The following is an 18,162-nucleotide window of genomic DNA, read 5'->3' on the forward strand; positions in this document are numbered from 1 at the left end:
CCAACCACTACACCCCTGGTGAAGCCAAAACTAAATGCCAGCTGCAACCAGCCTAATCCACAACGTCCGTATCGGGTGATGGTCACAGAATGGGGTGATTAAAAAGCCCTGTAGTAGTAGCCATCGTACACTAATTCTGAAGTCCATTCGCCACTGCAACAAAGTCTGTTGACTGCAAAAAAAGGCAAAAGAGACAGAAAATACAACTAGAAACAGCAGAAACTCTAGGGGTCCCATAAAACGGGACAGCAGATGGAGGGGGCGGGGGAATCAAAAAGGATCCAGGCAGGTAAAATGGATTCCACCCATAGGAACCATATTACACAGGTGAAAGAGCCACCACCAGCCTAGCCAGAGGACTAACGGAGTACCTTCTCTGGGACACTATGGGAAGAGCACATAGAACAGAGCCTCACTGTCAGGCTTGAGATCAAGTGAAGCTGGGAGGCACATTGTCCAAACCCTTTCTAATGTATTCATATTGCTCTTCTGAAATGTAGCCTGGGCTTTGGATATTGGATTTGTCTAGCAGGGTGTGCTTTTAGGAAGATGCCACCCTTCAAAGCCTGGGTAAGATGTCCAGGGAGTGCATGGGTCGACTGCTGGGCGTCTTCCCCAGGATTGCTGAGAGTTCTTGAATTAGATTTCAGCCAAAATACCAGGCTTTTGAGGCCTTATCACATTGTTAATGATGCTGCATTTTTTAATGTATTTATTTGTGCATGTACACGTGTTTGCAAACCCCTCAAATTCTAAAAGGGACACGTCTGTGTTTGTGTGTTTTTTTAACTGTTTGAAAGAGTTTGGATTTCCTAAGACTTCACATATTCCAAGAAATATTTTGGAGGAAAATATTTACAAGTGGGTACCTTTCTAGATGATCATTACACACACACACACACGCTCCCCTCACTTGTATCTGCTAGCCTGTGGTGAGCTCTATTGATTCATATAGTCACTGAACTGTAATACATTTTAAATATTTTCTTCTGCCAATATGCTGTTTAGGTCCGTGAAATCTGCGCTCAGTACCCCGGGGGGTTTGATTTCCAGTGGCAGTCACAAGCACTTCTTGCACTTCGAGAGGTAAGAAAAGACCAGACTGTATTCCAAGGTTCCTTCCATGTATTAACGCCTCACTTTTTTTTCTGGCATTCATATATATTGGTGCGTTGAGGCAACCTCCCTCTAGGCTGCCTCTCATACAGCATTAACACACTTGCATTGAGTCCTGGATGCATGTAGGCTCATCTACGTTCCCATGTAACTCCTGCTTGGCAGTACTTTGCTTCTGCTAATGAGTAGTTTGTTTTGCTGTGGTCTGATCTTTCTTCAGTTGGCCTCCGTTTGGACTGAATCTTTAAACATTATTTTCTTCCCACCTTTCTCTTGTGATGCCGCTGAGTTAGGAAGATTTTCCTTAAGCCCTGTGGGGTTTTCAGGTGTATCTCCCTGACTCTGGATATGCCAGTGATTCCCTCAAGCTCACCAGGCTCTCTAAGTGGTAGTTGTAGCAGAGCAGCCCATGCCTACCTCTCAGGAGATGGAACTGATAGAGTACACACTCACTAAGTTGTCTATGCACTATTTTCATTAAATGTAATTCTTTTAAAGGCAAAGAGAAAAATTGCTAAGCTAACTGGTGAGTAAACTTTGTAAAACAAAAGAATCCACAATGTATCGGGTAAGAAACTGTTGCAAGATTTGGAGTTCAGTAAAAATGTTTTTCTACAAAACCAAATGCAGTAGCAGGTAAAAAATCAACTTTTCCTATCTAGGTCATAACGTTTAAAGTGAAGGGAGACGTGCAGTTTGGGGACATTATTGTGTGAACGTGTATCGAAGGAGCAGTTTCTGGAATTTTGGTGACTAGAGATTAGTGGAAGACCCTGGAGGAAGTGGCTCGCCAGCAATCCCAGAGTCAGGAAAGCAACACCCTTTGACTGAAAAAGCAGTTGTGTGTGCGTTGTTGGGCAACCACATTGGGTTCCAGCGACAACACACTGGTGCAGGACAGATCCTCAATAGTTTTTTTTCCCAAGGGTTTTGGGATCTGGTGATTCCCAGGTCGAAGGCTGGAGCGAGAGAAGTTGAAAAAAGTCGGCTGCAGTTGGCGGTAGTCACTGATGCAGCAGTGCCCATGTCATCCACTGGCGTAGAGATTCGGCTTCTGAGGATGGGGTTGGCTTGAAGACTCCCCACAGAAGACCGGTGAGAGGAGTCAGCCATGGAAGGAAGGCCGGGCCGTGAGTCATTTCCACCTATCTCTGGGCCCACCCTGCCTTGCCCCTCCAAATCCCAGTTTGGGGAGATGGAATCAGGGTATTTTCTGATTTCTGGGGCGATGAAGATTTGCTGGTCAGTTTGACATAGGGCCTCATTACGACCCAGGCGGAAAGTGACTGACCGGACCGCAACAGCGTAAATAGCGTTTCCGCCATTGCACGAAGGAGCAAAGTGCGGCTAATCACGACCCATCGGGCACGAGCATTACGCCATGGCGGAATCCGAAAGGCTGCGATGGCGGAAATGACCCCAAAACGGCCCTTACCGCCGCCGTACGCTGCACCAGGTGCAATACCGCCACCCATCTTAGCGGTCACCGTAATGAGCGGTCACCGTAACGAGCGGGCACCGCAAATTACGGCCACCGTAAATATACGGAAACGGAAGTAAAAGCATGTGGCCGGAACGGGAAACAGCACGCCGCACAACTATAAAATCCGAATCCCAACACAACCATTAAAAATCCGACCCTGACACACATCCCAACCCGTTAGCAACCCCAGTTAAAAAAATAAATATGGGAAAGGTAGCCAAGAAAGCGTGTGACCGCAAGCGGCAGGTACACTTCTCCCGAGAGGAACTGACCGTGCTCACCGAGACCCTCCAGGAAAATGCCGCCGTCGTCTTCTCCAGTCAAATGACCAGGACGGCCCTTGCCAACAAGAAGGCCATATGGGCCCTGGTGGCACAGCGCGTAAGTGCGGTGGGGACAACACCCCGCACGCCACAGCAATGTCGCAAGCGGTGGGACGACCTGCGGATCCGCGTACGCAGCATACTTTCTGCGAACAGGAACATCGCCACAGCTACCGGGGGGGGTTCAGAGTCGCCCATCAAGTTGACCCCCTGGGAGGAAATCTGCGCCTCCACCATAGGAATGGAGAGCATAGAGGGAGTCGGAGGGATGGAGAAAGGAGTGCCGACATCCGGAGAATCAGGTAGGTTGGCCAAGAGAAACAATGCGAAATCCACAAACCACGAACATGTGCAGTACCATGTGACCCCATAGTGCAATACATACTTTGCCCTGACAGCGCCCTCTAAAAGTCAGAATGAACAAACAAATCAATCAAGAAGCCATAAACAACCCCTACATGTGCAGCATGCACCCCCTAACTGCAGGCAGCCAAATGAATGCATCCTCAATCCACACGAAAATGAGACCACCTCCAAGGCCCAGTCCCAAATCAGCCTCATGTACCACCCCAATGCATTTGATACGTTGCCATTCCAAATCCGACAGACCCATAACTAACGCTCGCCCCTCTTTACTCCACCACAGGGTCCGATACCAATGACGAGCTGCAGGACACCCCTACCAGCACGCCTGCAAAGAGGGCCAGGACCAACGTCCCAAGAGCCTCCACCTCAGGTGCAAGGATCAAGACACGGCAGCAGCAGGAATCAAGTGGCAGCACACTGGAGGGGACTGCAACAGGCACCCCAGCAGCCAGCAAGTCCACAACCCCAGCACCACAGGTCCCCCCAAAGAACGTATCTGATGGCACTGCCTCTGGTGGTAGCAGCACCATAGGTGACACAGCTGTCATGCCAGCATGCTCCGACACGGAAAACAGTGCTGGCGACGTAGGTACCATCCATGACCTTTCCCAATCCCCCTGCATGTTCCATCCCCTACACCATGACGAAACCACGCAGGGGCACCCTGAAGACGACGACTGGCCAACCCCCACAAGTCCTGTGCCAAGGCAACATGTGTTGAGCAGCCCCCCTGTCACACCACCGCAAATGTCCATGGCCCAGCAGAGGCAACAGTCCCTCGACCTGCTGATCGAGCAACAGCAGGAAGTGTCCACGCTACTCAAGGACCATGCAAATGAATGCGGGGGTTCCAGGGCAGCCATGGAAACATCCACCGAGACACTCAGGGCACAAATAGAGAAAAGTAGTGAGAGCCTCAGGGGAGAAATGGAGAGAAGCACCGAGAGCCTGAGAGCACAAATGGAGAGAAGCACCGAGAGCCTGAGAGCACAAATGGAGAAAAGCACCGAGAGCCTGAGGGGGGAACTGCATGCGACGTCCAAAGACGTTTGTGCTGAACTTGCTGCTGTGCGCCGTGTGCTCTCGGAGCTCTCACAAACCCTCAGAGACATGCATGGACGCGAGCAGGCAGAGACATCATCCGTGGCAAGTTCCGTCCAGGGCAGCCCCCAACGCAGATCTGGCAGGAACCTGCGCTCCACGGGCAGGGGTGCCCCTGATACCCGTAGAGGGGGCTTGCAATAGCGTCCAACCACGGACAGCATGCATATTTGGACACTGGTGTTGGGGGGTGAGGTAGTAGGGTGGAGGGGGTGTGTTGGGCTTCACTGGGTGGCGGGTCCATAGGGTGTATAAATCAAATCACATTAACAATACAGCATCTCATAATCATCCAATGACATGTGTGGACATTGATATTTGCGTACGAGGCCTTCATAGGCGTACAGTCCACAATGTGCCTGTACTACACACACACAGTGCCACAGGTCCCCTTTCCGTGTAATAGGCACCATGCGTGGTTGCTAGAAGCATGCATCTATGATGCTCTGTCGGATTGCACGTGCATCCTGTGCCTCATGGACTCCTTGAGGTGCCTCCACATCCCCACCCTCATCATCATCATCATCTTCAGGTGCATGCAGTACAGCGTCAGGGGGCATGGGCACATTCCTACGTATGCACATGTTGTGCAGCATGACACATGCCATGACCATCTTAGAAACCTTCTCATGGCTGTACATGAGTGCCCCGCCAGACCTGCTGAGGCTGCGGAAACGAGCCTTCAGTAGGCCGAATGCCTGTTCAATGACCACACGGGTACGTGAGTGGGCATGGTTGTAGTCCTCCTCATGCTCGTTCTGTGGGTTCCGGATTGGTGTAAGGAGCCATCTCTTCAGTGGATACCCGGCATCACCTGTATGAGACGAATAAAGGGTGTCAGTGGAATGATAGTGCTAAGTAGCCCCCCCCCCCCCTGCAAGGTCATTGACGCATCAAATGGGCCACGATGTCATGCATGGAATGAGACTCACCGAGTAGCCAGGATCTGTGCCCTGCGTGTCGCTCCATGTAGCGTGGTATTCTTGTGTTCCTCAGGACCATAGAATCATGGGTAGATCCTGGAAATCTGGCACAACAATGCGTAAATATCTTGTTGGAGTCACACACCATTTGCACATTGATTGAATGAAATTGTTTCCGGTTGCGGTACTGGACCTCCATGGCATGTGGGACAACCAATTCAACATGGGTGCAGTCGATGGCACCAATGCAACCCGGGATGCCGCCAAGTGCATGGAATCCCACTTTAGCGTTGGTAATCTCCTGGTACGTGCGTGGTAGTGTGATGTGGTCGTCGGCGTGCTTCAGGAGGGCATCGTGCACTTGGAAGAGTGTCCGTGAGAACAGTGGCTGTGAAATGCCATGCAACTGTCCCACTGTGTGCTGGTAGGTGCCTGTGGCCAGGAAGTGGAGTGCAGACACCACCTTCAGTAGGGGTGGGATGGCGGTTGGGCTATCTATCATGCTCACGAGGTCAGCATGTGTCATGTCCACAATGGCGATTATGGTGTCCCGGTCCAAACGGTAGAGGGTGTGGATCTGCTCAGCAGTGAGGTTGAACGGATCGGCTCGGAGGCGTGGGATTGCGGGCCGCCTGCGTGGTGGTAGTGGCAGTGCTTGTGGGCCTTGCTGACCCTGCCTTGCCCTCCTCCTCCTCCTTCTCCTCCGTCTCCCCTGTGCGCCCGGTTGTTGTACCTGTTGTTGTTCGTCGTCTTCTTGTAGTTGTAGCACTTGCAGTGCTATCTGGTCCCCCAGGCCCAACATCGCTAGTCCTGCCGGTAGCATTTTGGAGTGGGAGTGGTTGTGGGAGGGGTTTGGGTCTGCAATATATGTGCTGTTGGCCTGTATGGCCTCCACCTGTGCTGATTGAATGAATCTGTGGCAGATGCAATCCCTTCTGGCCGAGCACGTCCCGCACGTAAGGCTGCATTTGGCCGCATGGCATCTTGGGATTGGAATCATGTATCTAATCCCGATGGCAGTGTGATGTACTTTGACTGATCTTCATGGTATGCTCCCATTGTTACACATGCTATGATTGCAGCCGCTTACATACCTGTGAAGAGTCAGTGGTATGTAGGGCTCGATCGATGGCCGACCCTCATGCAGCACAGTAACGTACTTCACCGACGGGCGTGGCGTCCCATTTGTGATTGCAGCCAGTTAGCATCATGACACACAGCCGCACTACATTGATGTAATTGTGAATGCAAGCGTTCACAGAAGCCTTTTCGACGTAATGTTGCAAGTGAGGAATTCGAAGGCCAGCATTTTGGGTTTTGAAGTAGCGGCGAGGATACGCCCACAGGTCTGGCTGGAAATGTAACGTTCTATTGTAGAATGTCCTTGGGACATGGCCCATAACGAGCAGGCAATGAATGATATGAATTGAATGGGATGCGCAATAGCGTAGTGGACGATAAGGCAGGACGTTCCCAAATCCATCTTGCTTCACAACACTACAGATCCGGCCAGGGGCACAGTGGTTTTTGCGGACTGCATTACGCACAGACGCGATGGAAGTTTCACATATTATGTGAGTGAATATTCATGCGTTTTCATTGCGGGATGAGGGAATGATGAATGGATGCATGGACTGATGATTCCGTTTAGGGTCTGCCATGTACATGGGTTTTTTGATTCACTCCCCTTCCCCTGCGTTATGTGATGCAAGGCTGCCATAGTGGGACATACGTCTATCTGCCCTTGTCGGATCCTCCCTGTCTCGACGCGCCTTCATACACTTGTGTCTAGGCACGTTACTAATCCCATGTCATGGGTTCTATCTTGACGGACGCATGCACAGTAACCGACGTTGCCAATGGTGTATTTAGCTCGATTGGTTTCGTTATGATTCGATACTGATTTAGGGGTGTGTATATTCCTTTGGAGTGGGCTAGCATGCATATGGGTGTGGATTTGGTGTGTTGAATGAAGATTGTAATGCATCATGAGTCCCGTAATGCAATCGGTTAATTTGTGTTTCTTTTGGGTGACAGGTATCTCCTGCCCTATTGCAGATGCCATCTCTACGCCACTCCTCCAGATGGTTTTTACTCTCGACTCCTGCAGCTTCGGGTGAATCAGTGGAGCACCATTTCGATCTTATGGGACGATCGCCAATGGGCCACATGCCCTTACGCTGTACTGGTGGCTAGGTGCAACATTTCGGCCTTTCAGCTCGACTAGTGCCTGCCTCATGGGACGGACCTGCGGTTCTTGCCGCTTCCATGTTGCCTTTTGGAACGTTGATGTAGGCCCTGTGTGCCATGATGGTACAGGGCGTCACACAAGTGGAAGCCGGTCAATTATTGCAGATGCAGCCCTCGGTGATGATGGTTGTTTTGGTGGTATTTTGCAAATTGCTGTGGGGCCTTTGTCATTTGGATGTGCATTTAAATTGTATTCCGATATTTGTCGTGTTGCGTTGTTCTTTGCAGGTGATGTGGCGATTTTCGCTTTGTGGCGGTATGTATTGCGAGATGATCTGCATTGTGTTCCGCCTTCTGAGTTGAGTTGTGTGGTACAGTACTGGCCGCGTTTGCCTACGTAGCACAGTATGGTCACGGATAGGGGCTGCCATTGTGTCTGTTTACATGATGTGCTGTTCAGGGGCGGGGGATTGGCTTTTGGCCGACTGGTGCCTGTCAGCCAGGTCGATTGGTGGAATGATGGGTTGTTCAGAATGTGGCTGGTCACAGGTGACTGTGTTTGCGTGCGTTTGTTGGAGGGGGACTGGGGTCATGTCCATTGGAATAGCTTCTGTATTGATGCCATCTGTGCCCTGCAGCTCCCATCGGCCCCTCTTGGGATGAGCCTGGCTGCTCAGTCACTCTGCCGACTTGTGTGGTACATGCTTCTGCTGGTGGTTGGTTTGTTTACTGGCATGAGTACAGGGCTGGTGCAATCCCCCTCAGGATGCTGTTTTGGATGTTGCCTTGCGCTGGTGGCAAGCGATGGGGGACTACTGTTGTTTTGTGTCATGTGTTCTTGATTTTCATTTTGATGTATTGTACCTTCACATGCCTGTGCTGCGTCAGTACGGCTATGGTGACATGCCGTACATGGATGCCCACTCACGGGGCGCTTTGAGCCCCTGCATGCTTTTCTACGTTGGCATGCATGGGTGAATTGTGGATTTCACTGGTTGCATAATGTGAGTACATTGCGCCTGCCAGGAGTTGTGCAATGAGGCCAGGGAGTGGAGTACAGGCACTCAGTGGGCCATTTACGGTTGGTTCACGTTGCCGTATTTCTCGCCATGGCGGAATGGTACTTTACGACGTGCTTGATGGCGTTCAGTACATGTCCGCTAGGGTCAGAATTCGCGTACCGTTGCGCCATGGCGGTGATTCCGGTTTTGCAAGGCGCGCGTGCGCGTACTTGGTGCAGTTAGCGTTGCCGTTCACTGCGGTGTCGCTAATGGCATCGTACTTTACGGTGACGGGTCATGATCGCAACGAGCGGTGTTCGATGGCGGTATTGCATTTCCGCCATCATTTTTCCATTTCCGCAAGGGTCGTAATGAGGCCCATAGTCTTCAGAGTCCTGCCTGCGAAGGGTTAACCTGCATCTGGATCCCGGCGATGCAGGCATGGTCGGGAGCTGGCTTAGGTAGAGAGCAGTCATTGGCTGGGGGCAGTATGACCCAGAGACCAGTGACTGGTTACTAGTAGAAAGACAGTTCAGAAACTAAACTGAAACTGATTTTTTCTTTACCGAGGATTTCCAGCCTGACGACGGGGAATATTCATGAGCATGTGAATCCATGCCAGACCCATGCTGGAGAAGAACAGTTACAGGTAAGTAACTTGTTCCTTAGGTAGCGAGGAGCTTTATTATTAAGGCATTTATGAATGAGGGAAGCAGTTTTTAGGTTAATTTTTTCTTGAGTGGATAGCCATTTATGTTTCCTTCTTATTTCAGATATGTGTTCTTTTCTTGAAATGCTTAGGGCTGCTCTGAGCGCATTATTTTGGAGTACCTGTATTTTATTGATAATGTATTGATTCACCCCAATGTATAAGGCATTACAATAATCAAGTTTTGATAAAATTAGGGCTCTAGATAAGATCAGGCAGCCGATATAAATAGTTTTCCAGCTCTAATTAATTTGCTTGTGTATGCTGTGGAAGAGGTCAGGGAGTTTACCTGTTTGGTAAATGATAGGGTTGAGTTTAAGTAAAAACCTTGGGTTTTTACTTCTTTGACGACATTGATGATGTTCTCGTCAATGATGAAAGACGAGTAGTCAGGGCTAAGGGTAATAATGCGAAATGTGATGCCAAGGATGATGACCTCTGTTTTGTCATCCTTCAGGCATAGACCGTGATTGGCCATCCATGCCTGAATTATGCTGTAGACTCTGTTCACCATAGCCAGATCCTCCTCATAATCCCCAGTGAATGGTAAGAGGATCTGGGTGTCATCTGCATAATTTGTGTAGGTGATACCCAGATGGTCAAGATTATCGAAGAGGGGCTTGGTGAAAATATTATACAGAATTGGAGACATACATGATTCCTGGGGCACTCCGCAAGTGATAGATATAGGGTCTGCTGCTGCCGAAGGAGAGAAGACCCTCATAGTGCTATCACTGAGGAATGACTGTATCCATACTATAGCTTCTTTCGAGAAGTGGGCTGCTGAGTCCAGGTGGCTACATAAGATTTTGTGGTCCACCAAGTCAAATGCAGCCGAGAGGTCAAGAAGGAGTACAAGTGCTAATTTTCCCTTATCTTTTAAAGTGTCTGTTTGGGCTTTCACGTCGATAAGTGCTGTTTCTGTGCTATGTTGTGGCTCGAAATCAGATTGGTGTGAGCCTAGAAGCAGGTTAAGCTCTAGGAAGTTTTGAATTTGGGTGTATACTACTTTAAAGATTTTAATAGGAATGGCTCTGTGGTGATGGACCTGTAGTTGGTGGGTATATTAGGGTCTAATGTTTGTTTTTTCAGAAGTGGGAGTACCCATGATTCTTTTAGATTGCTAGGGGTGGTGCCAGAAGTGAAGGAGGCATTGGTGACTTTAGTGATGAAAGGAGCTAAGTCTCTGGCAGCGTCCTTGATTAGTTGAGCTGGGCATTGTTCACCTTTACAGTTTGAAGGTTTGAGAGCAAGGATAACTTTCTCAACCTCAATAATTGAGACTTTCGAGAAGTTAAATTGGGTATAGTCTTTAGTCTTGGGCAGAGGTATTTGATTGGGGGAGTCTGAGCAGTTAGTAGGGCTTTCTTTTGAGCTATTTTATTTTGAAGGTTGGTGACTTTGTAGACTAATGCATGCTGGATGTCGGAGCACCATGTTTTATCTTTGATTAGAAAGGTGAAGAGCTCATTCATGCTAGAGTTGGCTTGTGTGATTCTGTCATTATAGGTTTCTCGTTTGGCCACGAGGATATGCTTCTTGTATTGAGTTGAGTTATTAATTAGGTTTGTTTTATTTTCTGCTGTGGGATGTAGTTTCCAAGCTGTTTCACATCTTTTCAATAATCTTAGGTTTTTTAGGTAGGGTGTGAACCAAGAGTTGAGATGATTTTTAGGTTTGCTATTCCTAAATTTTAGATGGGCAATACTATCAAGAGCAATTGTCATAGCGTTATTGGATTCTTCTACTAGTAGACTAGGATCAGAATTGTCCGGTAGAGAATTAAGTTTGGGTAAGATATGGGGCAGGAAGTTGTCTGCTGTAATGTTTTTCTTGTTTCTGGTTAGTGTAAGGGGGACGGGTGATGGTGTTTGTGCAGTGGGTCTTTTAGTATCCAGTGTGAAGGATATAAGGTGGTGGTCAGTCCAAATTTGTGGAGAGATGGAGACGTTGCAATTGTGGTCGGCTACCCAATCGAGGGTTCTCCCTTTAATATCCGTAGGTGTGTTCACTCTCTGTGTGAAGCCAAGTTCAGTCAGGATATTGGCTACAGAGGTAGCCTGGTGGTCATTGATATCATCAAATCCTAAGTTGAAGTCTCCTAGCAGTAGGGTTTGTGATGTGTTTTTTAGATTTTCCGAAATTATAGTAGACATGTCTTCATTAAAGGTACTGATAAGGCCTGGTGGTCTGTATAGGAGATGAATGTTTAAGGTTTGGGAGTTGGCAGTGGGTAGTTTGATAGACAGTGACTCACAAGATTTCAGATTAGACGTGGAGGTTATTCTGATAGAGAGATTAGTTTTGGCAATGATTGCTATTCCTCCGCCACGTACTTCAGGTCTGTCTGCTCTAAGGATAGTATAGTTAAAGGGTACTGCTAGGGTCAGTGCAGGGCCTGCTGCTTCATGTAGCCAGGATTCTGTGATGGCAATGAAGTTGTAGTCATCTGCTAAGATAACCTCTGCTATTTCTGTTGCCTGGGCATCTAGGGATCTAGCATTTGTTAGGGCACCTTTAAGGTTTGGTCCTGACTGTGGTGGTTGGAGTGTGTTGAGGGGGGCATGTAAATTAGTAATGGTCTTATGTCTTTTAGAATGTGTCTTGGAGTTGGGTGGAGAGATGGCCTTTGTTGGGTGATGTGGTTTAGGATGAATATGGTCTAGGTTGATTTCATATCTGGTGAGGGGTTCAAAGTTTTTTGGCAATCGTGCACAGAGTCAAGGTTTCTCTGTGCTGTGTTGCAAGGGGTCTTTCGGATGGGTAGCCCCATAGGTATGCCTGCATTGTCTAAGGACAGTATTGAGGACATGGTAATATGGGCGACGGCAATGTTTACTATTTTGGTGGACCAGGATATAATAGATAATACTGTTAGGCTGAGTAGTATGCCCAAATAGGCTCGGGTCGACAAAGTGGGGTACATAATGTATTAAATCAGATTGTTCAGTGTGACAAAAGGGCGGGTCAGACAATAAAGTGGTAACATTATAATAGCATGATCATTGTGGAACAGTTGGTGGCAAATATAATAGCAAGTATAAGTGTGCACCAATAGGAACTGGAGGTCTAATTCACTGTAGGCTTATATAGTGTGCAGCTAGATATGGAGACATAGCAGAATTCTCTAAACATATAGTGAAATATTTATCAAGGACCATTTGTTAGTGTGATAGAACAGAGTTGTATAAATCAGGCATAACATGAAGGTTTCGTGGTACAGTTTCACAGTTTTGTAAAGGATGTGCTGATACTAGTCTCATGAAATCGTTAGCATAGTGTGATAAGACATTTCATTGCCATATGGTGGGGCACGCCCTTAGTTCACTGAAGGCAATTAGCGTATTAATGCTCATAGAGTCTTAAGGCATGTGTAAATGTGCATAATATGGGCCTAGATCACAGAGGGTAAAATTTATCATACAGTGGTTTAAAGTATAGAATAGCACTAATCTTGCAAATGAATTTGCAGGTTGCGTTTGGTTGCATAGACATGTGTGTACTCACTTAGCATAGTCTTAGTTTGTAGGATAAGGTGGTAGTCCTTGCCTTACTCATGAGGCGTTTTCACGGTGGGGGTCTTTATGCGTCTTGAGCCCTGTGCGCACTGGTGCGAAGAGGGGCAAGCAGGGCCTTAGATGGCCTTCGGTGTGCTGGCTCTTCCGCCTGCTGGTGGATGTTTGCAAAATTTAAAACGAGTGGTTGCTAAGCAACCAAGGAGAAGCCAGCCTTGTTATCGCGCCCGACATTTTGTTTCAGGAGAAATGTCGGCGCTGATGCAGGTGCGGGGCTCGGGCCGCCAGTGGGTGAAAAATATGGCGAATTCAACAATAGTGGTATTTCTTCACCTCTTTAGTGGCATAGGCCTCAGGGCATCACGACAAAGTAGAGAAGGGGCATCTGGGCTGTGTGGAGTGATCAGCGGCTCTCACATTAGCTGAATCCTCGGTGCAGGAGTGGCTGATGGTGGAGGCTCCTGCCCTGGCCACCCAGAAGGAGATGCTGGCAGGTGTCGTGGGCAAACAGGGCCTTTGGTGTGCCGGCTCTGATTGTTTGCAAAATTTAAAACGAGTGGTTGCTAGGTAACCAAGGAGAAGCCAGCTTCGTTATCGCGCCCGACATTTTGTTTCAGGGGAAATGGTTGTGGAATGTTGTACTGCTATGTATTCTTTATTCATGAGCATGTGAATCCATGCCAGACCCCATGCTGGAGAAGGATAGTTACAGGTAAGTAACTTGTTCCATTTAAAACCACTGTTGGCCCTACATCAAAAAGACCTGATAAAGAGATTGGGAAGAACATTGTCTTAGAGAGATTAACACTGTAACCCGAGACTTCGCCAAAAAACTTCAAAGACGACATCCACTCTCCAAAGGAACTTTCCGGATCTGAGATCAACAGGAGATAGTCACCTACTGGAATCCCCCCCCTCCTTTTGGAATGCCCTTTATACCCTGGTGCACTCTTATCACAGCAGCTCTATAAATAAATCGAACAAAGGCGACAAAGGACAGCCCTGACGCGCCTTTTTCTTTCTAAGTGGGGCTCCCTTTTGACTGTCAATAAAGAACCTTAACTTAAAACTGTTAACTACAGGTAAGTAACTTAGTGAAACAGAAGATACCACAGTATAGTGGGATGGAGTATTGCTTTTCTCTTCCTTTTCTTATTTATATATTTTTAATATATATATATTGCTGAGGCTTGTGGAATCTGCTTAGATCACATGCTGTGCATAGGCCGACATCTAGTGGAAGCTGCAGAGTATTACAGTTTGTTTTTCGAAACTCGAAAAGAGGTGTCGAACTAGGTTGTGCCAGTAATACTATCCCTAGTGTGACGTCCACTGTACCCATGATCCCTCACACGTGTAGGACCCTCAGATTGTTTTTTTCCGCCATACTTGTCGGAAGCATAGTTGCGGAGTTGCTTGGCTTTTAGCCATTTATCATAAAGTTCACAAAAAAATCCCTGTTCCTCAAATTGCACGTCAAGATTCCGAAGATTGACGCCGGTACTTGTAGAACGAACAGCCGTCGAGACTGCACAACGGACTTTGGGCCTCAGAAGGCCTCTGGCCTCGGCCCTGCAAGTAGGGAGAGTGGGTTGTGGACATACTCACACTCGTTTATTTTCCTACATACACTCGCCCGCTGCCAGATAATAACATATGGAGAGTACTCCATTTAAATTCTGCCCCAAGTGCAACCGTAAGTTCCCTTGGGTAGATAAGCATAACCTCTGTAATCTGTGTCTTTCTAGGGACCACCCCAAAGCAAATTGCAGAGCTTGTAAGCTCTTCAAAGCAAAGACACTTAAGGACCGCTCCACCAAATGTTGGGCCCACTACGCCAGGCAGCTCGAGGTCCTGGAAGCTGTGGGTTCCTTCAGTGATGGCAGCAACGCCGCCGTATCGGACGGCGAGGGCACAGGGGTGTCGTTAGGCACCCAAGCGAGAGCCCCCGACCTCGGAGGACTGTCCGGCGGGGCAGTTATGGGGATAACTACCCACACACCTTCATCTAAGCACACTAACCCCACCTGAGATTTGACACGTGTCGAGTGATCTGCAGAAAAAGGCACAGAGAGAGCGGTCCGCAGAATCGGTGTCCTCTGGGCGTTCCAGGTCACGGTCGCCCCATGACATACAGCAACCGTCTACGATTGCTAAGAGTGCCACATTACCTAAGGTCACAGAGGTATTTGTCAGAAGACGAATCCGACCTCTACCCCCAAGCAGCACGTTCAAAGTCGACTCCAGCAGTTCGTTCGACGTCTGCCTCTGAGACTCGACATCCCTCCTCTAAGACTCCAGAACATTGTGAACCCAGCTCCGAATCTCGACGCCAGGCGTAAAAAGATTCAGGGAAAGCCAAAGAGTCAGGGAAACATGCCTCTACACATGGGAAAGGGGAGAAACAACAGAAAAAAGCCTCTGAACACCAGGTTCAGAAGGAGAAACGCCCCAAATCTTTACCGAAACTCCCCAAATCTTTGGAGAAGTCCAAGACCCCTGACGCTGTCACTAAGCCTTAAGTTATACCTCCCGCTCCCCAGGATATGGGAGTAGAAGAGGAACCACAGCAGGAAAGGGTCATTCCCACTTCCAAAGAATGGAGCTTGGAAGACATTGACAGAGTGATGAGGAGAATGTCTTTTATGGTAAATTTTTAAGAAAAAAAGCCTGATTACTTCCAGAGCTATCAGAATACCCTGCTACCTCTGCCCTTTCGGGATCCAAAGACCCTCAACCTCCTACTAAGAGACTCCGTACTGAAACTCCAGTTCAGGGGCTGATTTCAGACCCATTCACTATTGAACCTTACCAGCAGTATGGTAAGGATCCAGAGATACAAACACTGGACGACCAGGCAGGGGTCGACTATTATGGAGACGATGAGGACCAGGATGAGGAGGAGGAAGATGAGGCAGAGGCCTATAGTCTGGACTCCCCTATTCCCAAGGACCCACCGGTGAATGACTCACCTGTGGATAATCAGCCATTGCTGAATGAGGTCTTAGCTAAAGCTGCAGCTCATTTCCAGATAGACACTCAGGGGGCTCAAGAAGAGAGGGACTTTGCAGAGCAAATTATGGGGGATAAAAAATCCATTGCCCAAGCCATACCAATTCTGAAGTCTATTCAACGCAGAATCGACCCTTCTCTGCTCACCCCTAATTTTACCTGGGCAGAATAGAGAAATTATTCAGGGCCGCCCCCTCCGACCCACTTTATATAAGGGGTCAGCTAAAACCTGACTCATTAGTGGTTACAACCACCAGGAAGAGGGTGGGGACACCTCTAGCATCTTCTGAAGCTCCCCCAGACAAGGAGAGCAAAAGGATATATGGGCTAGGAAGGAAAGTAGCTTCTACTTCCGCTTACCAGGCAAGAACTGCTAATACCACCACTCTGCTGGCAAGTTACAACTGTCACAAATGGGAACAGGTAGCTGCCCTCATTGCCTCCACACCTGAACCTCTAAAGAGCCAGTTGGCCCAGATTGCGTCGGAAGGAAGATCGGTGTCCGGATGCATTCTCAAGGCTAACTTTGACGCAGCAGACAATGCAGGGCGGCATATCGCAGAGAGCACAGTAATCAAGAGACACGCTTGGCTGAGGCAGTCAGGGTTTAAACCCGAGACCCAAGCCACCCTCATCGACATGCTGGTGGAACCATATGTCTTGTTTGGAAAAGCGGTGGAGGAGGTGCTCAAAACAGCCAAGGATGAATATGACACCCTAAAGTCCCTTGGACAACTAACTAATAAACCCACAAACCAACGAGGGAACAATAATTTTCGTCGCTCTCGCGGCCAAAATTCCCAGAGAGGGTCTAATTACTTTCAAGGCCAAGGAACATCATGGGGAGGCAACCAACAGGCTAACCAGGGTTTCGCCAGAGGTCAAAAGAGGGGCCGTGGTAGGGGGAGAGGCAACCCAGGTAGAGGAACTACGCCTCCCAACAAACAGTGACATTCCGCTCCGGGTCCCTTCCCAATGCATCCCCAGTAGGGCGGCGCATTTCCACCTTCATCCATGCATGGGAAGGGATCACTTCGGACAGATGGGTGCTGTCCACAGTGTCCACGGGATACTGTATCGAACTATTGGAACGCCCCCGTAACCATCCTCCAAGACAGAAAATACACTCCTTGGAGCACCAAAGAATCCTCCTTGAGGAGATTGTCATTCTTCTTGCAAAGGACGCGATAGAACTCGTCCCGGGCAACCAGGTAAACAAGGGTATTTATTCAACTTACTTCCTTGTGCCAAAAAAAATCTAACAATGCGCCCAGTATTAAACTTACGCCCTGCAAACAAGTATGTCAAGCCTCAGAAATTTTGCATGACTACACTCCAAGAGGTAATCCCCCTACTAAAAAGAGGAGATTACATGGCAACATTGGACATGAAAGATGCCTATTTTCATATTTCCATGTTCCCAGCGCACAGAAGGTTCTTGCGTTTCAAGGTAGACAGCCAGCACTACCAGTTCAAGGTGCTGCCCTTCGGTATAGCCTCGGCTCCAAGGGTTTTCACCAAGGTACTGGCGGTGGTGGCAGCGCACCTACGCAGGGAGGCAATCCCACTGTACCCTTACCTGGACGACTGGCTCATTACAGGGGAAACCCCCGTAATTTGCAGATTCAACATTCAAAGAACTATCGACCTCCTCTTTTAATTGGGTTTCTCAATAAACGAGAGAGAAAAAATCAAGCCTGGTGCCAAACACCTCCAAACAGTTCTTAGGAGCTGTCATAGACACCAAAGAGGGGTTGGCCTTTCCATCAGAGGAAAGAATTCGGAATCTCTTACTGCAGATTGCTCAATATCAGTCCGGTCGCCAGATAAGAGTGCGCAAAGCGATGTGTTTACTAGGCATGATGGCATCATGCATTTACCTGGTTCCCCACGCGCGCCTGCGCATGCGTCCCATGCAGGAATGGTTGGCGAAACAGTGGTCTCAGGCAAGTGGTCAGTGGGACGATCTAGTGGTCGCTTCACCAACACTAGTACAGAGTCTTCGCTGGTGGACAAGAGAGAATCTTTCAAAGGGGAAACCCTTTTACGATCCAGAGATACAGGCCATAGTCACAACAGACGCGTCCCTGTCAGGGTGGGGAGCACACCTCCTTCACCACACAGCTCAGGGTCTCTGGTGTCACACAGTGGCTCAGAATCACATCATCCTGCTAGAACTTCTGGCAGTCTTCAGAGCGCTTTGGGTGTTTGAACCCCACCTAATCGACCTGTCAGTGCAGATCCTAACAGACAGCACGACCGCAATGTTTTACATAAACAAACATGGGGGCACTCGTTCGCCAAATCTGTTCAGGCTTGCCCAGAAAATTTGGATATGGCCACTCAGACGGAACATTTCTGATGTTTGTTAATCTGCTTAGAATCACATGCTGTGCATAGTCCGACATGCAGTGACTGGTCAC

General features: G+C 48.6%; 1 protein-coding gene across 1 annotated transcript in view; it reads left to right on the plus strand.

Annotated features, from left to right (window-relative positions):
* The window catches only part of LOC138520674 (histone H3-like centromeric protein A), a 248,912-nt gene that overhangs the window by 222,433 nt on the left and 8,317 nt on the right, over window positions 1-18,162 (plus strand). The window contains exon 4 of the mRNA XM_069632951.1: window positions 1,009-1,086. Within this exon, the coding sequence (XP_069489052.1) occupies window positions 1,009-1,086 (78 nt within the window). The remainder of the gene's footprint in view (window positions 1-1,008; window positions 1,087-18,162) is intronic.

This window comes from Ambystoma mexicanum, chromosome 13 (assembly GCF_040938575.1).
Source record: "Ambystoma mexicanum isolate Mex_15411 chromosome 13, UKY_AmexF1_1, whole genome shotgun sequence".
Classification (NCBI taxonomy): domain Eukaryota; kingdom Metazoa; phylum Chordata; class Amphibia; order Caudata; family Ambystomatidae; genus Ambystoma; species Ambystoma mexicanum.